Source organism: Aspergillus fischeri, genomic scaffold (assembly GCF_000149645.3).
Source record: "Aspergillus fischeri NRRL 181 1099437636263 genomic scaffold, whole genome shotgun sequence".
NCBI lineage: Eukaryota > Fungi > Ascomycota > Eurotiomycetes > Eurotiales > Aspergillaceae > Aspergillus > Aspergillus fischeri.
The window spans coordinates 433,664-459,100 of NW_001509763.1; the positions used below are offsets into that span (position 1 = coordinate 433,664).

General features: G+C 45.8%; 7 protein-coding genes across 7 annotated transcripts, besides 1 other annotated feature; 1 reads left to right on the forward strand and 6 right to left on the reverse strand.

Moving 5' to 3' along the window:
* Window positions 1-1,106: 1,106 nt before the first annotated feature.
* NFIA_025900 (uncharacterized protein) lies at window positions 1,107-2,020 on the reverse strand (the record flags this gene model as incomplete). The annotated part of the gene is made up of 2 exons (XM_001261412.1): window positions 1,107-1,928; window positions 1,985-2,020. The coding sequence occupies 2 exons, from the start codon at window positions 2,018-2,020 to the stop codon at window positions 1,107-1,109; spliced, it is 858 nt and encodes a 285-aa protein (XP_001261413.1).
* Window positions 2,021-6,924: 4,904 nt separating this feature from the next.
* NFIA_025910 (uncharacterized protein) lies at window positions 6,925-7,383 on the reverse strand (the record flags this gene model as incomplete). The annotated part of the gene is made up of 2 exons (XM_001261413.1): window positions 6,925-6,944; window positions 6,999-7,383. The coding sequence occupies 2 exons, from the start codon at window positions 7,381-7,383 to the stop codon at window positions 6,925-6,927; spliced, it is 405 nt and encodes a 134-aa protein (XP_001261414.1).
* A 3,031-nt stretch (window positions 7,384-10,414) lies between these two features.
* NFIA_025920 (S8 family peptidase) lies at window positions 10,415-11,807 on the forward strand (the record flags this gene model as incomplete). Its single annotated transcript, XM_001261414.1, has 5 exons — window positions 10,415-10,645; window positions 10,704-11,261; window positions 11,313-11,409; window positions 11,470-11,559; window positions 11,620-11,807. 5 exons carry the CDS (start codon window positions 10,415-10,417, stop codon window positions 11,805-11,807), a joined length of 1,164 nt encoding a protein of 387 aa, XP_001261415.1.
* A 720-nt stretch (window positions 11,808-12,527) lies between these two features.
* On the reverse strand, window positions 12,528-12,921 carry NFIA_025930 (uncharacterized protein; the record flags this gene model as incomplete). The annotated part of the gene is made up of 2 exons (XM_001261415.1): window positions 12,528-12,570; window positions 12,677-12,921. The coding sequence occupies 2 exons, from the start codon at window positions 12,919-12,921 to the stop codon at window positions 12,528-12,530; spliced, it is 288 nt and encodes a 95-aa protein (XP_001261416.1).
* A 726-nt stretch (window positions 12,922-13,647) lies between these two features.
* NFIA_025940 (zinc-binding alcohol dehydrogenase family protein) lies at window positions 13,648-14,679 on the reverse strand (the record flags this gene model as incomplete). The annotated part of the gene is made up of 1 exon (XM_001261416.1): window positions 13,648-14,679. The coding sequence occupies one exon, from the start codon at window positions 14,677-14,679 to the stop codon at window positions 13,648-13,650; it is 1,032 nt and encodes a 343-aa protein (XP_001261417.1).
* Window positions 14,680-16,865: 2,186 nt separating this feature from the next.
* Window positions 16,866-17,099: a mobile genetic element.
* A 5,072-nt stretch (window positions 17,100-22,171) lies between these two features.
* NFIA_025950 (tetratricopeptide repeat protein) lies at window positions 22,172-22,636 on the reverse strand (the record flags this gene model as incomplete). Its single annotated transcript, XM_001261417.1, has 1 exon — window positions 22,172-22,636. One exon carries the CDS (start codon window positions 22,634-22,636, stop codon window positions 22,172-22,174), a length of 465 nt encoding a protein of 154 aa, XP_001261418.1.
* A 622-nt stretch (window positions 22,637-23,258) lies between these two features.
* NFIA_025960 (uncharacterized protein) lies at window positions 23,259-25,124 on the reverse strand (the record flags this gene model as incomplete). The annotated part of the gene is made up of 1 exon (XM_001261418.1): window positions 23,259-25,124. One exon carries the CDS (start codon window positions 25,122-25,124, stop codon window positions 23,259-23,261), a length of 1,866 nt encoding a protein of 621 aa, XP_001261419.1.
* Window positions 25,125-25,437: the final 313 nt, after the last annotated feature.

Consider the following 25,437-nt stretch of genomic DNA (forward strand, 5'->3'; position numbering starts at 1 on the left):
TTGCCTCATCTAAAAAAGTATGGTGCAGCAGGCGTAGATCTGGTTTCAGATATTCACATACTAGAGCTCCAGAACATTTCCATATCCATTTCTTAACTGGGCAGTTCAAAAAGGATGATTTAATATTCTTTCTTGCACCTTGGACACTCGCTCGAGAATATTGAATCTTTGAATTGGTTAGTAAGAGAGATTCGCAAGCACTTGATAAGTACTTACATCTTTGACTAATTGCTCTGCTTCTTCTTGAGAGTAGTTATTCACTGGAATAACATAGGTATATCCATTTGGATCTGTCCTTGGATACTCTGGCAAATCATTTGTGTATTCAATATACAGTGTTTGAAGTGGATGAGTTTTTGCGTCTGTTAACTGAGTAAAGCAGCTTGGCTGGGCCTAGGTTGTCAAAAATCAGTTAGTAAGTACTTGAAAAGCAGTTCTGATTCTTACCTCTTCATTCTCCTCTTCATTCAAGGAGACATCATCTATTTCACCACAGTTTATTAAGAGAGCCTCTGAATCCATATTATCAATACAGACGCAGTAACTAATCAGTTAATAAGTGGTTTCGAGTTTAAATTAGTGTGCAGATAATTGCGGAGGAGAAATTGAAAACGAATTTCATGGTATGCATTACAGTATTTAAATGTTGACCTGGGAGGTTGGGAGTGCCAAGACAGGTGGGGCGTCCACCTCATCTTTTTCAAGGTCCACCTGACCTGTAACCTGACCTCATCGAAACGACAAAGGATGTATCGGGGTGGGCTCCGCAGTTGACCTGCTCCTAGCGTTGAAGGACAACCCATGTGAGATCATGAACTTGGCCCTTTTGGCACCAACGAAGGATCTGCTCCGCTTTCCAGCAATCGTTGTATTAATTCTTCGTCCTTGTGTTTTTCCGCCCATACCAGTGCGATCCAGCCGTGTTTATCTCTGGCGTTGACACTCCCCTCTCTGGACTGGCCAGTGAGGCCTTGACAGTTCTGTAGAAGTTCACTGGCTACCCTACATTTGATGTCTCGCTACGGCTAACAATTCTCGGCTGAGCCTCTCGAGAGTAATGTAAGGCGAAAGTAAGACTCCGTACCATCTCCCCATAAAAAGAGTATTCAGCCGCCATTAAACCAGATCAAGGGAATCATGGCAAATCTATGAAAGTCCTGGTAGACCATTTTTCCTAGGAAAAAGATGCCAGCAGACATGATATATGCCCGGGCCTGGATCTTCCAGACGCGCGCCCATGCCGCGTCCGATAGACTATACCATGCATCTAGAATCCCAGGTGGAGGGTTCTGTCTCAGTCTCGGATCAAGCGGCACGATCGGCTCGTCATCGTGGGGGAGCATGGACGCCGCCATCCGGATAAAAGCAGTTCGTGCCGGAAGTACAGCCATGCACGTCACGAAGCATGGCATCAGGCCCAGAATGCCGAGCTTGTAGCCTCGACGTAGTATGTGGACACCTTCTGGATCATGAAGATCTGTGAACCCAGATAGGTTTGAGAGATAAATTGCGAGATCCGTAGCATACAGCGGCACCAGCCACTGCGTAACGGCCTCTAAGACGATGACGGGTACAATGCGAATCCAACATCTGAGTCCGGGGAGTCTCTGATGTGTGTATTTTGCGGATGGTTTAGTGATAATGATGTGGACCCAGAGAACTCGCAGGTTCGCAAGGAAGGCGAGAAAAAGAAATGAGCGTAGGTGTCCTTTCCATGAGGAGCTGTCACTGATTGGGAGTAGTGCTGGCAGTAGAGCACTCCATGTAAAATCATATACGATAAAGAATAAGAATCCGCGGAGCCAGAACAACGGACCGGCGGTGGCACGTAAATGGTGGATTGTGGTGCGTAAAGAGTCGGTGATGCCGGATCGGGGACTTTCGACAGTGGCAATGGTTTCGATGACCATCGCATTGGAGTACTGAACCTGTGGTTAGGCAGGAATGAGCATCCAACTCATGTTAGGTCATCTGGTACACTCACTAGCCACCATAGCGGGATCAAAGCTTCTGGCAACATTTTGGGTGATGGACAGGAGGAAAGGAACAACGTTTTGGACGTGCCGAAATACCTAAGTCAAAGCCAGCTGGACGATGCAGGTGAAGTGTCATAACTGGCAGAGCTAAGTGGGCAGGTTTTACGATGTATACTATGTTTTTATTGGCTAAAGAAATTTCGCGCATCCTTGTCTATGCTAGGCATCCTAGGTCGGTAGCCCGGCGGCTCCGCAAGGTACATTATTGCTTACAATTGCATTAGCATTGTTGATTAGTTCTACCTGACCCACCTCGTTTGGATTGCGCGGTGTAAACGAGTGTCCGCGGTCCTCGTCGAGTCGCCCAAACAGAAACGTCAAGTTCGCAAGTTACACGGTCACGGCCCTCGCTAGCAGAGAGAACAGCCAGATCACTTCGACTATGACTGTCTCGGGAAAGGCTATCAAGCGGTTTGCTACAGCTCGCATTCCAGTGATCTAAGGGCAAGAAGCTAGTCAGAATATTCTCATACTTCCAACAACACTTGATCAAACACTCATTTCTGTTCTTCTACTAGATTTCTTTAAAGCAGCCAATGCATACCCTCTCGCAGTACTAGGCTGTGAAAACGAAGATCCACAAATGGATTTTGCATTCTCCATCTAGGGAGCTTTTCGCACGACGGTACACTTGCTGGCATAGTCACGGCAAGAATCCTTTCGGCTGCATCCCGGATAATAGCAAATGTAACCTAGATGCTGCAGGCCGGTGTTCAAATATTGGAAGCTCATAACCGCTAACAAGGATATACGGATAGGCATAATGCCACAGTACTCAACAAACAGCGAGAACTGAATGGTTTCCTGATTGGAAGTGTGTATGTGGAAGGGGAAGATTGGCTCATGATGCAGCTTCACCGATGGTTAAACAACCGCTAAGATATCAACAATATCAACAGGGATTGACTACAGTGGAAAGGAGGCTGTGGGAGTGTGCCATTATAATCTAATAACTGAATGTGTCCAATTCCATGTCCAGGGGCTCTTCTCTCTGATATGTAGTGTCTCGCAGGTTATACAACTGTGTACGCTGGGACCACACTTAAATGCTTCACAGAGAAGCCATATCTGTGATAACAATCCCATGCCACATCGTGATTTTTGAACTAGTGTGGGCAGATTTTTTCCCGAGATTCCTTGCTAGACTTAATAGCATTGCATATAGTTTTACAAGTTCGTGACCCTCCCACGGTGTACATAAAGTAGGTTGGTACTTTTGTCTAGTGCTATTGTTGCTATGACACGAAAACCATTGGCTTCGGCTTCCAGTGTCTTACTGTGGGCATTAACCTGATTAGTTTGAGCATACCAGGCAGCGCAGTCGTGGGGAGATGCTGGAGTTTACTTGTGTAAGAGCTTGGCCAGCTGTATCCACATGCGCGATTTTCGAGTCAGTATCAAGTACTTGTAGATTTCTAGGGAGTAGTCTGGTAGGGATGCCCTCATGTCATGGAAGCTCCGCCATTTACGCCAAGTACGATCCTTGCACCGGCGGTAGACCACTAGGTGGTTAAATTCTGGTCATTCCTAGAGACACCTAGAGCACTGTGTCGGATAGAGTAACCTCTTCCTGTTGAGTTAGCGCTCTGTAAAATGCATTGATGCTTCATCTGTACATCTTTACAGGAAATAGAGATGGGTTTTGTCTCTCAAATAGGTAGTCCACACATGTGGTCTGAGCCCTGCTCATGGGCGCAGACCTAGCATTAATTAATAGAGATCTCTAAGTGTACTAGGGTTCACATGCAAATGAAATGTAACTCTAGGCGATTGACTTGCGAGCATTATAACCTACCTCAGGACCCTGTAGGGTGTGGCGTCGTCTTAGCTTTACACAGGAAGCCATATGATTGTAAATCCCTACAGCTAGTCGGTGGGACCGGCCCAGGAACCCTTGCCTTAATTCGAAATTCGTCTTACCTGCCTATTAGACATGTATCTTTTTCTACCTACCGCGCTATTTCTTGAATACATAGTCGGCGAGCTTGCCTCCTAGTTTGCCCTCGTGCATGCCACCCTTGTGCTCCCAGTCCACTGCATGTTAGTACTAAGTAAATAGATTAAGACTTTTCTTTCTGTCCGCTGGAGATTTTCTCAGTGCAACAGTATACGCTGTTGTCAAATTTTCCAGGTGCCTGTTTTCCGCCTCATTTTGTCCATGGAGACACTCTCTATTACATGCCATTTCTCTCTTGAACCACCTATCTCGCTTCGGCTGCGGTAGTTGCTTGTACAGCTTGGTCAAAATATGAGGTTCGAGGCACTGGGTACGGAGTCAGTGTTTTAACAAAGAACCACCTTCTGGAAAACATATAACTTTATCTCTTTGGGTGGAATGATACAGTCAAATGAGAGGATCTGATCTCTGATTTGTGCACTCTCCTCTGGCCAGCCGTCCTTGCTGATTTCTATCTTGATAATAATGCCGTTGCGTTGAAGAGTCTCAGGTCTGAGCTTTTCGTAGCTGGGGCCATGTAATATATTTCAATGCTCTGATTCAGGTACGCACGGGAGAACTGCATTAGCCTGAGTCAAGGGCATAGGCGCACTTTACTCCTCATTCTTTAGCAGGCTGAGCTTTGGACAAGCCGCATGTCTAATACTATCTGCTGCTAGGCACGTTTCAAGATGCAAAATCTTATAAAAAGGCCGTCCTTTTCGGACTGTTAGCCTAGATTGTTGGCAGCAGAAGGCATATTGAAGCTTACCATGGATTTTATCTTAATACTCGTTTGCATTCTACTGTTTTCATCCATTATCGTAGGAATAGGTGTTCGGAAATTGAAACGCAATGAAAAATTGATACCCCCTCTATCTGGATCAGGCATGGTTCTTGACCTCGCCGAGATTCATTGCTCGCGCATGGTTAGGATTTATCCTTGATCATCTTCCAATTTCTACTTCCTAAGTAGCATAGCTGATCTTCCTCAAAAGAGCCCGATAATCTATGAACCACAGGTCTATGTGTAATACATCATCTCAAATCATAAAATATGTACTGCACTCATCTCGAACGGCAAACACAGGCAGTACCTCAAAGCTGCGGACGTTGTGCAACGTAATCCCTTCACCGAGCCCTTTACTAGCCTCCTTGACCGCTCATACAAGTCCTTATGAGCAGAATGCTCACTATCCCCCTCGTCAAAGCTACCACCGCCGTCCTTCCAGGTATAGAACAATGACCCCCCGGGCCGGGTCTGAACCTCCCATCGCCGCTGGACATTTTGCCCTGCATACTCCAACCGCAGATCCCGCGGTGAGCCGAGTACAACATACAGCACCACTCGATAATAGGGCCACTCGAACATCTCATGTAGTACGGCGGGGTTGCTATAAACCTGTGCCTCAGGAACAGCAATGGCCGCCAGCTCGAGAGCATAAGTGCTGACACACTGGCCAATCGATTCAGGTGTGAACATTCCATCATACGGCTCGCAGAGGCAGCCGTCCCATTGATCAAGCGGGACATATAGTAGTCGTGCTTTGAGTTGAACGGGCGCGAAAAGATAGCAGACTGTTGGTTGCGGGAGAAGCGGAGTGAGATTTCCTGCTCGTGGCACCAGGCTAGAGCAATCCTGCGGGCTTCGCGGTTGACGAAGAACAGTGGAATATTGACTTCTACGTAGTCTAGTAGTTCAGAATCAAACTAGAAGTGCGGATGGGATGGATCGGTGGGGTCGTACCCCTGCTCGCTTTCAGAGAGGCGTCGCCGGTGCCAGCATTCTTTTCGAAGAAGATTAGGGCTGTACGGCGGACTATTTGTACAAAAGGAACTTTTGCATTTTTACAATGACTACATCTTACCTTAGTATGGTCGCACACACTGCACTATCCCTAGTATAGTAAAATCAGAACTTCTTATAGAGATAAGCAGATATTTAACTAAAGCTTTAATTCTTAACTAAATGTTGGGTGATTCAGTTAGGTAAGCCTAGTAGATATCTAGGTATATTATGGATGATTAAATAGAATTAAATTTGATCTCTACTAGATGGCATTCGATATCGTTACTAGATGAGAACATAATATTAATACTACAGTAATTCAATATTTTATGGTCATAGTTAGGGGAACTGAATCATCTTTGTGGCTAGTGTTGGTCGTTGGAAAATCTCAATGGCAAATTGTTGAAAAGTATAAGACCCTAGACTGATAGGACTAATGTCCGGACACATTTTTAGCCTAGTGGTATTATATTTTGATACAAATCATATAGTATACTCTTGGCCGCCTTTTCTTTCTCCAGACAGACATAGAACGCTGCTGAGGATGTGAGAATCTCGAACAACGTATCTTCCGGAAGATGGGTCATGTATTCCGCAAGATCTTGAGGTTGGTATAAAGTCCTGGCCCTTCTGGGATCATCATTCCACATACCCCGTAAGTGATGACCGCACAAATATCTGCGAATGACTTCCCCCATCTCCCGTCCTTCCCTGTGCTTACTATTCTTGTGTAGGCTACTTAGATAATAATGAAATGTCATCACGTCTAGCCTGACTGACTATCACATTTGCAGAGACACCCCCAGTGAGTCTCCTACTGTCTTTTTATTTCACCAGTCCTATTCTAGGTATGAAAATCAAAATCTCACCGATAAGTATTCCTATCAGTTAACTAATGAGTTAACGCCAAGTAGTGTTGAGTTGCATTACTGCATTATCATTGCAAATAATATTAAAACAACAACAGGAGAGTTCAAGCCTCTTAAACGTACAAAGTCAGTCTTCGTAGAAAATAGCATTATGCTGCATGTTGAAGTGCAACTAGAGACTGAATCACAAGTAACAGTAGGAGAGTTGAGTCCCTGAATGACAAAATTATAAGCAGATATCTGTCTCCTTTGTTAGGGTGCATATATAATCTTGTATCGTTGAACTCACTGCTGTCAATGATCGAAGACTGCCCCTAGCATATCAATATCACTTCCAGCCCGTCCGTATAACCCATATAGTTTCCTACCATTAGCAGGTTGAACGCATTTGTCACCACCAACTCCTCCAGCTTCGAAGTGGTCCTTCTCGTCCTTGGTCACCAATCTTAGTGAATCAACCCGCGAAGCTGAGCCGTATATATCCATCCATTCTAGTGGATCGTTGCCATTTCTCTCAAAATCGAAACTTGTATGGAGGACTCCTCGCTCTTCTTTCTCCGGGCAATGTCCAATATCGCGGCTCTGTTCACCGCCGGCCCAACGGATTTTGATACCTCTCAGGATAGTATATTTGTTAAAGTCGTCACCACTGCCATTGCCGTACCATACGTCCAGCTGTTCCACGGGCCTTTCACGGAAGCTCTTGAACTCCGAGCCACCATTACCTCCAATTGTAGGGCCGCAATTAACCATGATATCGAATGATGAATGTCTGGATAGATATTCGAAAGAAGAAGGTTCAGCTTTGTTTATTTCTTGTTGATGCAGGAGGAGTTCCAAAGGAGGTATGGGAATTCTGTCCAAATTTATAGCTTCTGCCTTCCCCTCCCCCGTGAGAGCAGATTGGTACTAAGATGTCCATGTTCTCTCCAGGATCTGCCTCTTGTCTGTTAGGTTCGTCTCATCATCATCTCGCCACTAGGTCTCATGATCCATTACATGTTTTAAATGAAGCGCTTTCAGTAATGTTACGTCAAGAATCACAACTATCGAGATACTAATGTAGTTACATGATAAGTATAATTACGTATTTATCACCGTATAATGATAATTAGCTATCAGATGATGTCTAATGATGCTGTAATACTCTACACCTCTACGCTCTATGTTTACCTGCGACTCTTGCAACCCTGATGTTACGTTAACCAGACAATTAATCAATCACTCTTGATTTGTATTAACTCTGGCCCTTGATGAGATCACCAAGAACCAAAAGTTGGCTTATAGATCTAGCATGGTTACGCCACTCATGGTTGGACAGTACGTTGGAGACCATAACTATGATTTGAAATGACCTACCCAGAAGGACCAGGACCCGGGGGCCGGTGGGTGGGTTGGTTGTTTTCTATCGTCGGGGCGGAGGAGTGGAGGATGGGTGGCGTTTAAAAAGCCTGGCTTAATTATCCCTTATACATCTGGGTATCGTCTAAATGATGATGGGAGATTCGCTACACATAAACCACTCTGTAGTATACCCGAGTATGGAGAGTATCAATGTTAGGATGGAGCGAGAGCGACGCCTGAGTCACAGCGTAGACGTTACTAACCTGGCACCCCACCTGAAAGAGCCAAAGCTATTGTCATCTTAGCCTGTTAGCGTGGAATTTCTAGATAAAAACTGTTATGGTAGGCACCAGAGAATAGAAGCCATTGTTTCCCTTGCCTAGTAAAGTTTACAGAAGGCCCTGGATTCTAGAATGTTAAAATCCTTAATGGATGTCCTTGCAGAACAGGACGCTCACCCCATCTCACATGATATGGGATTTATGTCGCAGCATATGATACGCAATGTATTTCTACTGTATGCAGTGATGCATCCCATTTGCTCGTTATGATTCTCCAAGATTAAAAGCTGTCTTGGCGTTCACTGATGTGGAACTTTATTATAGGAACATCTGACCAGAAGAAAGGTGTGGCCGCAAACAGGTGATGCCCATGAACCAGCAACTGATTTACTAGTTTCCTTCGTCGACAAAAGCCCCTTGTGTGGCGGAAACGAATCTGCAAAATTAATACATGGTTCCAGGCTGCCCAGTAGCAAGGTGAACGGAAGGTAGTGGTGGGAACTTGTTGGTCAATCTAACTCTGTTAGGTTGACCTTTAATAGTGAGTACTGTTTGGTTATTTTAGTTAATGTCATGTTTGTTTGAAATTCATTCTTAATAGAGATGGAATATATCACAGTTTGTTAAGCTTTTTGTTTATTAATACTATGTTGAGTCAAAATATATATAAGCATATGCTGGCATAAGTATTATACTGTTTTAATTAGTTTTAACTTTTTAGATCTACTTAGATATAGAATTATAACATGATCTTAAAAAGTTAAGACTTAAGACTCAACTTTATCTCCTGATTTTGGGAAATTTGAGTATGGGGAGGATCCATGGGTAATATAGAGGGGCCCCCAGCCATTAGCCGGACTGTGCTTTAGCGCGCCTGAAGGAGCAGCTTGCAGGCCTTGCATGCCACACTTATCATCACACTTTTTCACGTGGTCAGGATAGTAGATATTTTCGCAATAATAGATTGCTTGATCACTATAGTGAGGGAGATTGCTAAAACCTTTTTTGTTCAAGTTAGTTAGTGGCTAACACTTTAGCTACCGCCTGTTATATATCAGTATTGTGCTTACCTTCATTTTTAAGATCCCAGCCACAATAAGCGAAACCACGGCTGCATTGCAGTGGTGCTATATAAATTAGATTGGCTGGATGACTAGCTGCAAGGGCAGCAGTGAAGACGCATGGAGTGAGTAAAGAGAGTTTCATCATAACTGTTTATTTGAATTTGATCCCTTAAAATCTGTTGTGGGAGTTAGCATTTGAAATATCAGTCCCACCTCAGGGGGAATATTTTCTTTTCTAACCTCTGCCTAACCATTCGACCAAGTAATGATTCTCAAGTTAATTCTAAGTTGAAATCACCTGTTATACTAACATTTACTAGTTGAGGGAAGAAAGGCTCACTCCTATGTAAGCCTAATCTTAAATAATTAACCTTACCAAATGCTGCCATCGAACCTCTGGAGTCAGAATCATAAATGATTTACAAAAATAGTGATGCAATTAGAGATAAATCAGTATTCCTTGGTAGCCTGAAGAAACTTGTATTCTTAATCTTCAAAGGTTCTGCATCATTCAATATCACTTATCACTTTCCGGTGTCAGAATAAAAGATTAATGGTTCAACAGCATATGCCAAAGGCTAAATTAACTTTAATGTTCGCTGATGTTGACGTCTAAACATAGGATATGTCCCTCACTGACCATAGGTCACGGCACCCCTAGCTGCCTCCTGCTCCTTGGATCCTCCAGCTTCAACCTTAATTCACAGTGAGGTTAGTTTTCGTCATGAGATTTATCAAAAATCATGTGGCCTATCGAGAAGATGGGAAGCAAATCAAGTACGGGGAAGAGAAAGACGACAAGAAGAGATATCACTTAACCAATAGCTTCCCAGTACTTGATCCCATTCAGGATGATTTGACCATCTCTAGAAGAGAGGTTCGGTCTAGAACCAGGGTCAGTAAGTACGTTTGCCACCTTTAGCTAGGGATAACATCATATTCCTTTCAAACGTTATCATCCGTCAAGTGTGGTGCCACGGCAGTCCTCCTCTATAAATTTCTTTTCTCCATCCTATTTTCAAGGACTAAATACTCCTCTCCTTTTCTGCTGTAGTATGTGGAACACAGATTAAGAATATGGCCACTCAACATATCATGACTACTGGACAAACTACCGTGCCTGGCCAATGGGTCGTTCGCGTCAAGCCCTATCTGACCCCTGAGCTGGTACAAAAGGAGCATCTGTCGCTATTAGCAGAAAAAACAGAAGATCCCGCAACTCCATTCAATGTGGATATTCTTCAGCGGTTTGACCTGAATGATTCAAAGGGCTACTCTGCAAAATTCGACGATGCAACCAAAGAAGAGTTGGAGAGAATACCTCATGTGAGCGAGCAATGTGAACATGGTGGACTGTGAGACACTAACACTAACGATCTCGCAGGTTATATCTATTGAACCAGAGCAGCTATACCGCCACTGCAATATCCAGCCAAATTCACCGTGGGGTATCAGCCGCGTCTCTACGAGGACCAAACTTGGCGCCCCTCCATACTCTTACACATATCGTGATGATGTCGCCGGCAGCGGCACCGTGGCATATGTAATTGATACTGGTATAAACGACAAACATGTCGAATTTGAGGGGAGGGCCACAAAGGGCCCAAAATTTGTCTCTGACAATGTCTCTAATGACGAGGATGTGCACGGTCATGGTACCCATTGCGCAGGCACAATAGCCAGTCGGGCCTATGGTGTCGCGAAGAAGGCAAATGTTGTAGGTGTCAAGGTCTTTGGTGACCGGACAGGGACTGCCCAGACAAGTGATATCATCAAGGCGCTTGAGTGGGTTGTCAGTGATGTCTCTGTGAAAGGCATGGGCGGCCGTGCGGTGGTGAATATGAGTCTTGGGGGACCTCCAAGCGACGCTCTTGATGCTGCTGTTGCTTCAACCGTCCGTAAAGGGGTAGTGGTTTGTGTTGCAGCTGGAAATGACCCGGAAGTGAGTAACTGCGCGACAAATAATTATAACTAAGCTGACTTGGGCTAATAGGACGTAAACGAGTCACCGGCACGCGAACCCCTTGCTATTACCGTCGGGGCCACGGATGTTAAAGATCAACTTGCCAATTTTTCAAGTTACGGAAAGTGTATGTGTCCAATAGCTCGGATTTGTCTGGCTGCCTTAAACATATCTAACCGTAATACAGTCGTTGACATTCTTGCTCCTGGCGTGGACATTCTTTCCTGCTGGAGAGGCGGCCCAACCAGCACGAAGACTATCAGTGGTACATCCATGGGTAGGAGACTCTCTTGATGCACATGGAATATAACAGAAACAGTCATCTAACTTGTGCTAGCAACACCTCACGTGGGTGGAGTGGCCTGCTGTCTTCTAAGTGATCCGTCCTTGGCGAGAGGCGAAGTGACTACATATGACGTTATGAGCAAAATTCTCATTCTTGCTGATAAGAACAAAATTGCAGGGGCCGATGCAAGAACCGTAAACGCATTGTTACATAATACCACCGGTCCCATGGATGCTTAGGTATTGGACTTCGGGTATCTATGCGCTTTGTGCGAGTGTTCACTTCTGAAAAGGTACCGCTGGAAGAAGAGAGTGTTTTTTAACCTTTGAATTTCATGCAGTCAAAAAGTGATCTATTGTTGGCATGCAAGAAAGCAATTGAATTTATAGCTCAGACTGGAACCTGTGACGTGTTAATTAAATTTTTCCTGTGTTAACTTTACGGATTTCATCCTGCAAATTCCAGTGGGCTCTTATCCTCTGGATCAAGGTCCTTGCGGATGTTAGACACAAATCCGTTTAGCTACGTCGACCTCTGAAATAAAAGATAATTTACCTCCTTTCCTCTAGACTATGCAACTTCATATTCAATGATTTTAGGTTGTTTATAAATCTGAATTCTGCTTTCGTAGCATTTATAGCAACAGTCCTGTTTTAAGCCATTAGTGAAAGCTGATATATATCGGAACCGAATCCTGTAATTTTAGTTGTGACGTTAGTAACACATAGTAGAAGAAGCAATTATGTCAGTAAGTACTGTCTCACCACACAAATAGCCAAGTGACATAGACGCAATGATTAACGCTGCATGCGGATAAATTCTATATGCGCCCCATGATCGAAAAGAGAGACTGACCCTTGGTTGGTTGTGAGAGTCTCGGCCATTGTTATTGCTGATAAGCTTTCGTTTTAGAGCTCCGCTTCCAGCTATTGTGACTAGGTGGCGTGACAGCCAAGACATCACTTGACCTTAGATTTGACTGTGTAGCTCAACCGATGATAGCTCCCAGCAAAGTAAACTTCCAACAATATCCTCATCATCGACTTAAAAGCAAGCTGAGACGAATCCCACCAATCTGCCAGCTCTGGAACTCACCTAGTGCAGATACCTATAATCAATCCAAACCATTCCCTCGACAAACTGCTCCCATCTGATCATGTCATTGTCATAGCCGCAGTTCTCAATTTGCTGTGCGATGCACTGCACAGCAGCATCGGTCAGTCCCTTGAGTGTATCATCTTCGGTGATGATCTCGAAAATTGAATGGCCTACCTGCGTGTCGGGGAAGGACTCCCGGCGGGGGGAGAAGTTGCCGCGGCCGGCTTGCAGGGCCTTCAGCACTTCTCTGAGCATGGTTAGAGCAGGGAGGTCGGGGTCGTCGGAGCGAATCAGAAGGAAGCTTCTGTAGGTGCGGGCGGGCCTCGTGGAGTTGGAACTTGGATTGCTTTGGCATTGTGAGTGAGGTATTTTTGGCAGTTATAATTTTTGTAGGCGAGAGTGTGGTTTGAGTTGTTCAGAGGTGTAGAGGAGTATAAGAGAACCGAAGGAGATGATGATGGTGTTAATGATAGACTCGGAGTGATATTGATATTGCGGTTTGAGACATAGCTCGAGGCATAGAGCTGTTATTTTAAACATACAACAATGGATATTCATATGTTTTAGACATTTCATTATTATGACATTGTTAGCCATAATCCTTTCACTACCCTTTGAATCCGTCAACAGCCAAGGAACAAAGGCTTGTCTCAGCAGATCGACGGGCCACAATTTCTCGAGATTCATAGCACTGGCAAAGAAATGCCAACGGGTTCAATGCCACGTTCAAGGGTTCTCCGTTTGCCGATTCAAAGAGATGCTTCAAGCCTTACAGCCATGTCGAAGAGCCTTTTTGGATAGAGGAGCTCTCGTTCAGTTGAATGTAGTACTGAGTCTAGGTCACCATTCGCTTTCTTCGTAGGCAGCTTGTCATTATAGCAGTGTCACCTCCAGTTCTCCTTCAGTACTCTTGTGGTCTTTTACGTCGTATGAGGTCAAGATGTAATAATGATAAGGGATTATATACATGAAGCAAAACGTCTACACATCCTTAATCTTGACAACATATTTGACTGCACTAGCCTTCCCTTCCATCAGGTTGGTCAACGCCACCTGGACTCCGCTGAGGCCCCCCGGGATGACCTGATGAGGATGAGGTGTGAACCATCCTTCACTGAGACCGAGAGTGAAGAATCTCGACCAGGTATATGCAAACTCCTTGTCATCCTTGTGAGCCCTGCCGACGTCGGTGAATTCAACACGGATACCCTCCGGACACTCCTCGGGTCCCACGGGACTGACAACAGACATCGCACCACCGGCGGGATCCAGCACCTGGCAGACAACAGAAAAACTCTCCTTCTCACTGACAGCATCCAACGCATAACGCAGTTTCTTCCCCTTGGGTACGGCTTCCTTAAGCGCAGCAACCACAGCCGATTCCCCTTCCCGATAATCAATGACCACATCCCCCTTTTCCTCGCTGAGATGACTGCGCACAAAGTCCTTTCCACGGCCCGCAACACAAATAATAGGATGAATGTCCGCTTTCTGGAGAAGCTTGATGGCAAAGGTCCCCACTGCACTCGCAGCGCCGTAGACTAGCACTCCCCCCTCTGGCTTCTGAGCCCAGCTCTTCTCCTTGAACCACGGCTCAGGCAACCCCAGACGAGAAAACAGAGCCAACGACGCAGTCATAGCCGCAAGTGGGATTGTAGCCGCCTGTTCAAAGGAGATTGTCTCCGGAATGTGGAATGTAGCATAGGCTTCCCCGATGGCATATTCGGCATAGCTGCCATGTGGTGTCCTGTAGTCATGGTAGGCCGCGACGCGGTCGCCCACCTTAAACCCCACGACGCTCTCGCCAACCTCGTGGACATACCCGGCAATATCATCGCCGGTGTTGGTGCCGCTGAACTGTGGCATCCATGCTGGGAACTTCCAGTCCTTGGGATTTGTTCCACTGGCGACAACTTTAATGAGGACTTGACCGGGTCCCGGCTTAGGGATAGGGACACGCTGCAGACGGACGTCAACCTTCCCGTCCATCATGGACACTTGTGCTTCTTCCATTTTGGTAGTGGTTGCTCGGCTGAGGTTTGTTGCAGCCTTGCAGGTACGGAATTGATTGGTTGGATGGAGTTTTTGAATTACTGCTGGTTGGGATATTCCTTCTTTATACAGGCGTCGAAGGTAGATTTGATTTAAATTGCTCGGTAAGCAGCGGTTCGTCCGAAGTTGCTGGGAACAGAGAGAGTGTTTGCGGTCATAACGGCCGGAGAGCTTTCCGAAAAGGGAAATGTAACCCGCCAAGACGTGCTCCGCTCCGCCACATGGCGTTTGGTCTCTACAAGTCCATTGCGAACTATGTACTGGACAATTTACCCGATCGGATTGTTTATTGCGAAAAAGTCTCCGGCTTGAGGGTTCATATGCCGAATTCCGATGGCCATTGCTGATCACCCGTTGCCGACGAACCTAGATCCTTCATAATGCCATGCTTCTGTCCCAAAGGCATGGTTAGTAACTTAAGTAAGCCTCAAGTAAGCTTAATGATACTTGATTCTTTCCCCTGTTTATAGGGCGCATAAGCGTATTAACAGTTCTTGCGGCTTGGCGTTGTTGTAACGGTGCCTAGGAAGCGAGTCTTGTAGTCTGCATATGCAGCAGTGCCATGAAATATGAGTATGACTATACTGCCTGGTTACTAACGGCACGCACAGTCGAGCATGAAGGGCAGCAGCAAAAGACCCTAAAAAGAATAGTAACATCTAAGCTGTTCTTTCATCCTGCATTAATTCTTGTCCAGGTCGATGATAGAGAATTATATTTCAGTATAAAACTATAAGGATTAGGCTTCAAACTTGAGCAAGTCAGCGAGATCTTTAGCTGTTATGTTTTGACTTTCCAGCTAGGCTACGGAAGTCATACCGCTACACGGCCCAGCCCGCACGACTAAACTATTTCAGGTACCGATGATGTTGTAGTACTGTAGAGGGAACCGACGTCACTCTGGCGGTCTCCTTTCAAAAACTGTCCTTCATTCATTAGAACAGGTCTACCGGACTGTCTTGTTTGAATTGCTGCCCTTCAATAGAATGATCCAAAATCCCACCTTTCGAATTATGGCTTCATCAGAGCCGCACAAGATTTTCCTGATAACCGAAATCCTGGAACTGATCCTGCTTGAAACTGACACGCGCACTTTACTCACGTCCGCTCAAAGGGTCTGCCGCAAATGGCACTTCCTGGTTCAGGACTCGAACGACTTACAGGCTGCCCTGTTTTTTAAACCCGTCAGGTATACCCTGCCACGCGGGACGCCGGGCATTCGCAACCCGTTACTAGAGGAATGTATATGGCCATGGTTTTGCGCAAGACAAGCAAACAGTACGAGCCCACCGCCAGTAGAAGGAGGGGCGGAGATACCCCAGATCGATCCTCAGAGCGACCGACTTTTTCTCCGGAAAGGGGCAAGCTGGAAACGAATGCTATTTCAGCAACCTCCTCGATCGTGTATCGGATTGGTGGAGAAAGATGGAAAGGCTGTTAATGGCCCGGCATATACCGAAGTGGAAGTTCAACCGAGGGGAGACTATTTACGAATCCGTGACGTCTTCCCTTGTAGAAATATGTCGGCTGAAATTCACCCTCTGCCAGAGGAAGGACTACTCTGGTACGGAGGCATTCGAAGAGAGGAACGGTGGAAGGTTCCTTCAGCTTTGTGTTTACAATATCCATCAGATGATCAGAAGTATGGAGAAATTCCGAGGAGCCAGGTAGCATACGCTTCCTCAATATATCTGCGAGACTGTGATATTGTGTTTTTCATTCTGGAATGCGGGCGCATTCGAGGGCAGTGGGTTAGCAACTATGGTGCTATCGGGTTGCATTCTTGGCTCTGTCGTATTGGGATGAGGCTTGTGCCTGGGCAGACTTCTATTCCGATGCCGGTGACCTAACTCCCACTGGCATCATGCGAAATGCCTATTGACACTCATTGACATTGATTTGAACTGAACGATGTACTTATATCACCCATCATGTTCGCCTGAGGCAGCAGGGGAAAAGAAGAGAGTGGCCTGAGTTCGGTAACGTACGAATTTCTCCCGCGTCCCATCATAAGTCCAAACCAACATTTCACTTCGCGTCTGTTTTTCACAATTTTTATACAATATGCCTCTATCTCAAGGAAATCAAATGCAAGTGGCAATTTCCGCCCATAATGCAAAAAATTTCAGATTTTAAAAATTGAAGGCTGCCGAGATGTTGGTGTATCTGAGGCTACCCTTCGCCGCCAGCTCAAAGGAAGCAAACCAAGGGCAGAAATACGCGCCAATAGTGATAAATTGTTGATTCTTGAAGAACAAGTTCCTGTCAAGAGACTGCTGGATACAGATAAGCCAGGATTTTCAATTTCGACGGAGTCTCTGCGTGGTATGGAGCAGACTTTGCAACGCGAGCGTACACACGTTGCCACAGAATGGTATAATGTTGAAGTTGGGTAAAAGGATAGCTATCTAAACTTAGGCAGACTCCTCTAGTTAACCAGGGATTGTACAAAATCATTCATCTTAGTAGATTCTGTGGTATGTCGAAGGGAGATTGCCCTTTGTTCCTCCTCATAGAAAGAAATCTACACGGGAGTATATACGTCATCTTGGTATACGCCAGATTCAAAAGGTATAAAATCAGTACGATTATTCGAGAATTACCGCTGGGATTGAATCCAAGACCCAAGTCCTTTCTCTGGTCTTTTGTTGTGGGGTTGGGCGATATTGCAAAGTTTGTCATTAATCATGTTGGGTTCTGCTAATCTGAACCCTGAAAGTCTTCAAGGACGAAATGGTCCAGCATAATATGTCATTTTAACACTTAAAATCAAAGACTTTTAAAATGGACACCATTGGAAACAGAAAAATCGTCTCCAGTCTCCAATCAAAAAGAAATGAACTCAGTTAGTTGAGCACCCGCTCATGTTGCCAATATACCAAATATGAGCCGAAGTATCAGAACCAGTTGTGCCAAGGTTGCCACTCCTATTGTCAATGCCCTCAATTACTTGTATATCACTGGTTGTGACTGGCACGCCATTTCCTGATGTAATCCAGTATTCAGGAGAAGTTGTGCTATACTGCCAAGTCTTGTTAATCCGAGGTTCAGTAGAAAAAACCCTTGGAATTGGATCATCCGAATGCGTTACTCTGTACCCAGAGCCTGCCGTTACAGCAGTGACAAACTCAGCAAAACCATGATTTCCCAGTTGAGGACACCCAAAAGTGTACTGTTTCCTAATTAATGCTTTCTCTAGTGAAACCTCTGTGGTGACTAAGGTACTTACCAGATCAATAGGTCTGCTGGGATTTCCTCCCTCAAGTACTGCCCCAAACGTAGCTAGTGCACCTCCAAAACTGTGGCCAGTGAAGACGATACTATAGCTTGGATATATAGCAGCAAGCTGGTTAATAGGTTGCATTATAAATGCTGAGAAGTTTCCCCAGGCCCAGTAATAACCTTTATGCACTTGGCAGCCTGGACAAATAGCAGGCACCTGCTGGTATCGTGAATCAGTGATATAGTTGCCTAGGGTCCGGCTACCTCGGAATGACAGAACAATTAATTGATTTGTGTTGTCAACTGCCACGAAGCCAGTGATGTTACCCGGATCATGTATATTTGACGTTAGCTTTTGAGTTCATGCCCTGTTGATGAAATCATACCCCATGAACCCAACCATGACATTCGTGTCTGTCTGCTCCAGAGTTGGGCATACACCTGGATCGCACACTACCTTTGATAATGATTGTGAGTTAAAGTTTGCTGCACAAGTAGAGGCAGCAGCATATTCAGAAAATAGTGTTAGATTGGCTAAAAGTCCAGCAGAAATATCTAGGTGAAACATTAATATTAGAAGGCTTGTGATAGTTATTCACTGACCTTTGCGTTGAAGATGAGTGTCTGCAGCTGGCATTGTCAATACCATGAGGGGGAACAGGAGACTGTGTAGTACAGTTGCAGCAAGCATTTTGGCGTATAGAGAGTGAGTGGCCTGTTGTATGCAGGATGGCAAGGTGACGGCTATAATATCTCTCCCGAGGGGGAGCTATATATACTTGAGGTTCAAGGCTTAAAGTATAAAGGTCCACCCCATATCACCGCATGTAGTTCCGTTGCCCGTTGCCTGATGTCATGCACACGTTAATGATTTTGGTGAGCCCTTGGTTTCGGTTAGTCTCTAGATGGGATATAGCCAACCCTAATTTTCAATAAGCTTTACTGTCAAGGACTTCCTACTGTTTTCAGTAAAGGTTCGCTAACTCTTGGGAATCTGATTCTGATTGACCCATCGGTCTGCTGACTTGATTCCATGGTTCAAACCACTTACTTATTTGGGATGATTCTACAGAGTTCAATTCCTTATAATGGTAGATTAGAAGAACCTGACCTTTATTTATCCATTTCGAGGATATGCGTTTACAATACAAATTCTGTTAGCGCGGATTGTACCATGTTCGCGGTAGGTAAAATGAAATTGAAACGCCGGTACAAAGAGGATCAAAACCTTGCCTTCTGTGAGAACACATAAAGCTTCCAGTCATGCTCCCATCCTCCTCTATCTTGCCTGCGTTCCCTGAGGTAGTATCAACCAGAAGCTGCCGAGTCCTCTGGAATTGGGTTAGAGATCTACTGGCAAGGCGGGCACTAAGCGGTTCAGAACCATGGCGAGGCGCAGGGCGCATAGCTAAGATCCACTTTTGCGTCCTGGCAAGTGATCAAGGCTCATCGTAATCCTCTTCCTGCGCGTTAGACTACAGTCTTTGGTCCGATTCTGAATTAGAAAGTCTATAGGTTGAAGCTTGCTATAATAAGGCGCCAGGCGGAAACTTTGTGGGGAAGATATCCTTTCCAGAGGCTCTGTCAAGGAAAAAGAATCGTCAGAAGACTGTGTTTGGTACCTCTTTGAAGAGAAACATAACTGATTCTAGTATCTCTTACCAGTAACTATAAACGTTATACGTACTAGTTAGATGTTGTCCAGTGAAAGAGACTAACCCACCTATATGCATCCTCAAACTTTGACCATGACCCAGAAAACTATGGATAGAACCCGAGTGAATAGTGACACAGCAGAGAATACAAGAAAAAGCACATCATGTGGCCATGGAACAGATAGACGCAAGGTGTCTGACGGCTCTATCACAATATGTATTGACTTGAGATACCTCATGTATTCAGGATTAGAAGACACCAAGTTTCAATAATCAGAAATAAGCTTCATCTCGAGCCCTGCCTTCTCTGCTGGTTTGTTCTCACCTCCTCCTCATCAGCTGCCCCCGCGCAATCATCTCTCGCCGGTTTCCTTCTTCTTCCTGACTTGTTCGCTTGTCTGCAGGATACTGTACTTAGCTAGTCTGATGCTATCACCCTAGCGAAGAAGAAAACTGACCTTTCGCATGATCTGGATAATAGGTCGGAGCAGCACGGTAGCCGCTTGACTCCTTATCCTCAAATTTTTCCTTCCACTTTCTTCCTAATATAACGTCGTAGGAGCCAGAGGGCTCTAGCCTGTCCTCGCTGGAGACGAAGAACCTGTCTAGCCTCGGATCTGTGTCGCCATTTTTGCCGACCATTGCCATGATTCGCTCAGTTACGGTGTGCATATTTCCATGGGAGTCCGCGATCTGGCGTCCCGGCTGGAGAGGGAATGAAGGAAGGGAAAATCTCGAAAGGATTCTTCGGCAACTCTGTGATATAATGTTTGCGTCGAGATGATAGTCAATAATGGCCCGGAAGGGAGGCTCCTCTTCTCTTTGACAGATCGCTTTGATGAAGTGAATAGTTGGCTTTGAGTCAGCCTGACATAAGCTGTTAGACTCCGCTGTAGATTCAACCCGGCTTGGTTTATGGTCATTATGGAAGAGTATCTGTACATACCATGGGTAGATGCCTCCGGTCATCTAGGGTCAGACGTCAGCGAGACTTAATCTAAACTAAGAGTCAGAGAGAACCAACCAGTCGCCGAGGTCTGTGCCTTTTTAATCCCAGTAGCGGGTATGACTGAGGTCTTTTTAAATGGCTGCTCGGGCATCGCCGCCCTGTGCTCTGGAAGGTTTGTGGGCGGCATATTCTCTCTCTGTCTCGCATATCCAGGCTCGTCATCATGCGTAGGCTCTAATCTACGAGGTGTTAGCGATAGTTCGGCATGACCTACAAGTTGACGAAGCACCTACCTGGTGGTCGGTTGGGGCTTTGGCTCCTCGGAGTCAAAGGCTTTATGAGACAGTAACCTCTCGGTATTTCGTTGTTTTGGGGGATCAGAGTCAAGGATCTGGGAATCCCTGCACAAAACCTCCGGTATCTGGGCTTCGGGGCCAATAAGCTCAGAAAAGCTATTCAGGAGGGACTCAGATTTGCGATAATGTTGAATATTTATAGTGTCGAGATTTTTGATGAGCTCATTTATCTTGAAAGACCGTGGTAGCTCCATATCCAGTCTATTAGCATTGAATTGTAACTGCATGGACAGGTAAGGTATGTTATGTGGTAACGGATAGTAACGCCCCAGCGGATGATAATTCCAGGGATTATCGAAGCTTTCTCTGAGCTCAAAATCTAAGAGCGATGGTCGGCATCGTTTCTTAAGCAGTTGCGCCCATTTCTGATCTGAAAATGTCTTAAAAGAATGCAGAGACAAAAGCAAAGTGAAGCGGTGGGATTCAAAAGGAAGATTCATTGGGGCATATCGAACTGATACTCGGGAGGCTGGAGACCAGTCCGCGAACAGGGACCATATCTGCATTTGCTCTACCGCATTGCCACAGTCGACCTCCAGCAGTTCCAGAATGCTGTGGAGAGCACGCCAATCTATGCGAGCCTCGAAATCACTCAGGAGGATATAGAGACGAGTAAGAATCTGACTTGGAGGTCCTGACGACGATCTGCCTCGAAAAGAAGATTTGATAGGGCGAACGTCGTATCGTAGCCTGTAGGCTGAGCAAACAGAGCAGCTCCTGTAATCGCAAAGATTATTCTTTCAAGAGACAGTTGCAGGTTTAACGGCAGGGGATCTTGATCTAATCGCAGCATGTTCCATTCTTGTTGCGCAAATTCAAGCCTGGTCCTGCCCATCTCGTATATGACTTTTGCCGCACGATTGTCCTGTCCCATGGCCTCGGCTAGTATGGCGGCATTCAGAAAAAAATGAGATTGATGTAGTGTTACCATCAATGAAGCCCATAGATCGGGGACGGATAACCCTTGTGATCGGGATACCGCGATCCAGGAATCGTCCAAGAGCTCACGCAAATCTCCAGCTGACAAACTCGGCATTATAGGAATAAGGGCGCGTAGAACCCTGGATGCTTCCCACAGCAAGCCCTCTTGTCTCAATATGCAGAACCACTGCACAAAACCGTTATCTGCTTGCACAGTAGGCCGCAGCGAAGGACAACGCATCCAAGTTTCATCCATCCATGGCGATGTTAGAAACCCGAACACAACGATATTGACGTACATCTCGAGTATATGTATCTGATCTTGAGTCAGTTTTGGTCTGTCCGCTACATTAACCAATGGATCCGGTCTCACTAGCCTGCACCTCATTAAGGATTTTACCGGAGCTTTTTTGGCCTGCCAGTTGTAAAAGTCCCCATGCTCTTTGCGCCTCCTCCAAGGCTGACCTTAGCGCGCCCTGCGAGTGCATGTCCGCTAATGACTTCATTAATTTCAGAAGCTGCATCTCATCGCTATCCCCTAAGGATTCGCTCATTGACATTATATACTCCTCCAGAATCTCCGAAGCTTGTCTGCAGCGGCCCTGCTCTAAGAGCATATCGGCATACTCAGCAAAGACTGGGAAGAGATGGTCATGTTTTCTTAGAGTTTGGTCAAAAAACCTTTGAGCCTCTGCGTAATGTCCCAAGCGGCTCAGTCTCACAAAGTGATGGATTTCTTCCTCAATATCTTCCTCTAACTCTAGCTCCAGTGGGAAGGTAGTCAGTTCGCTGTATTCGACCAGGCGCGATGTCATTATGAGCAAGCCTAACAGGCTGATAATATTCAAGTTTGTTTGTTCAAGAGACAACTATGAAGGTTATTGAAATGTCTCCAGATTCTTCAGGGTGGCAGAGAACCCCTCACCCCTCCTAGGCTCCTCATCTGCGGGGCTTGACTTTGATACGTGGAAACCCAACTAATAAGATCCTACAATCCGGGACCCTGTCCTTGCTGACTCGTCCCATTGCTTCCTCAAATTGAATCAAAGAGATGCATCTCACTCCCAACATGTCAGAGTAGGATTGAGTTAATCAACTGGATTAAAAGACCAATCTTAGTCAAATGACTACTTGCACAGGCATTATACTTGCTATCACACCAAAAGAACTGCAAAGAGCATCAAGCAGTCAGTACCATGTAAGGTAATATCATGAAATAGCTTAAGCCTCATGGCATGTGATCAGCTACTGCTATAAAGACAACACTAGTCCAGCTCATCAGTTACCTCTCTCGTAGTGCCACCCTAATATTACCTAAGGCACCATTGAAGCCTTATCATCATGAGTCGCATTGCAGAATATCCCATGTCTTAATCTATGTCTTGTTTTGAACTAACATGAGTGAATCTGAGACAGAGGCTCCATGGGTGAACTACCTTAAACCCCCTTCCTTTGATTTTCTTCCCAGAGATCAATCTCCTCCCTCCTTCTCTTTCCAAAGGATTTCTCACTTCCACATGACGCTACCTGCCTGGGTTTATCTCCCGCTGTTTTTGGCGTAATTTCAACCTGCCTAGCCGGAGTCATGCACAATAATTCTTTCGCGTATGCCGCAGCGGCGGCAGCAGCATACTCTTGCCATTCTTTGTTCTTGTGTGAATCCGCGTAGTCGGAAATTCCCCGGATGACCAGGCAGGGAAAAGTATCCATTAGACCGGCAGCTTCCATCTCGAAGCACATGATCCCATGCTCCTCCGCAAGCCGATCGCGAGTCCTTCCATGCTTCATAACTTGGTTTCCTGATGCAACGATGCCATAATGAACGATTGGAGTGTTCTTAGCTCGAGGCGGATGAATCAGGCGCTGCATTGAATCACAGGACACACAAGTAGGGTTCGGCTCCGTGTGATCGTATTCAGCTCTGAAAAGGCAATCCCGGTCCTGGCCAGGATAGGTAAACTTCTGCATTTGCGGGTGTTTGAGCACCATCTCAGTGAGGTGGCTAGCTATTCTGCTGCCACATACCATGCTTTCGGCTTGCATCTTCGCAATAGTAGTTAAGAGTGTCTGTGGTGGCTTATTTAGAGAACCAGTTGGCTCAAACCTGCCACTTGCAACGGTCTTTCCATAATCATATTGCACCACTCCGCCAAGTCTCCCGGTTGGTTTGCTGACAACGACATCGCCCAGTCGAATATCAGGGTCGCGATTAGGAACGCCGCCGCCGATTCCGACCATCAGGCTAAACCGTATGGAAGGGAAAGTAGCTACCATTTGAGAGGCCACAATTGCTGCACGGGCTATGCCATATACTCCAGCGGGGAGACATGCGACCACTATGTTGTGGGGCCCGACGCTTCCTAAGATATAACTATTGTGGTCATTCGGTGGAGTTGGCATACTAGGGTGAATTTCGTCCAGCATCGCTCTTGCGGCTGCCATTTCGAGTGGTAGAGCACAGATCCAGCCGATAGTATATTCTTCGGGCGCCTTTTGCATCTCGACAGATAAATCAGAGACCGATTTTTCAACTAAGAGTCGCGCTTCTTTTGAGGACTGAGTGCCAAGGCTTTGATGGTCGTCTGACCTTGATCTCTTGAGCATTTTGGACGCCTTTTGGTAATTCCGAACAATAAGGGCTGTCAAGTCCTCATCTAATCGTCTGGCAATCTCATCCAGTGGGGTTTGCTCATTCGGAGTTGGCGACACTCGAACCCGAAGGCTTCTTGGAGAGGACTCTGTCGGAGGAAACTTAAACCAACCTTGGCTCCCTTGTAGCCGTCCTTCAATGCGTACTGTGATGGCAAAGGGCTCTGAGTCATGTTGTAGAATAAGACCCACTCGAATTCTGTCACGATGAAGAATTATCTGGTGCGGTGGAATTGCCTCTTTCACAATCCATTCCACGCGCCGATGAAGCCCACTTTCATCTCCGTCTACCGGCCAGGTATAACCGTGCAAAGACCAGTTTTTACCTATTTCCGGGTGGTTCTTTGAGCTCCCCTCTCCGATAGTATTGAGATTGACGCCAGTGGTCTCGAAGACGATGGACGGCTTCTGTTCGATGGATTCAACACCATTTTGCTCCGTAAGGCCCCCAATGACTCCTCTGGGACCGAAGTATTCTGTAAGTATCGGCCCTAGGTTGGACCCGTATATGGGCCCTATCTTCTCAAATGTAAGCTCGATATTTGCGCTTGCGAGTTTGCAATCGCTTGGCTGGCTGAATTGTAGTTGAAGATAGAGTAGCCAAGCAGGAATACCAGGTTCAGTTCCAAGGAATCCCCATTTCGAATCCGGCATGAACGAACAATCGATCTTCACTCTGTCAAGTTGCCTAAACCCCAAGCTCTGGCTGTGAGTCCCCAGGAGATCTCTATGGCTCTTTTTACGATCTGCTGATGCTCGTTGGGAGAGATAAGTCGAATAGCGACTCCACATCTTTTAAGTCTGCATCGGGGGTCCGAGAAAATGGAATCAACCAGTATATAACTTAACGAGCCTAGTAGTGAATATTATAGAGCATAGATATCTTGCATGAGCTGTACTCTGATGAAGATACCTAGTTGTTGGCCGTTGTTACTTGTTAGTCAGAGTATTTAAATCTCGGGGCTGA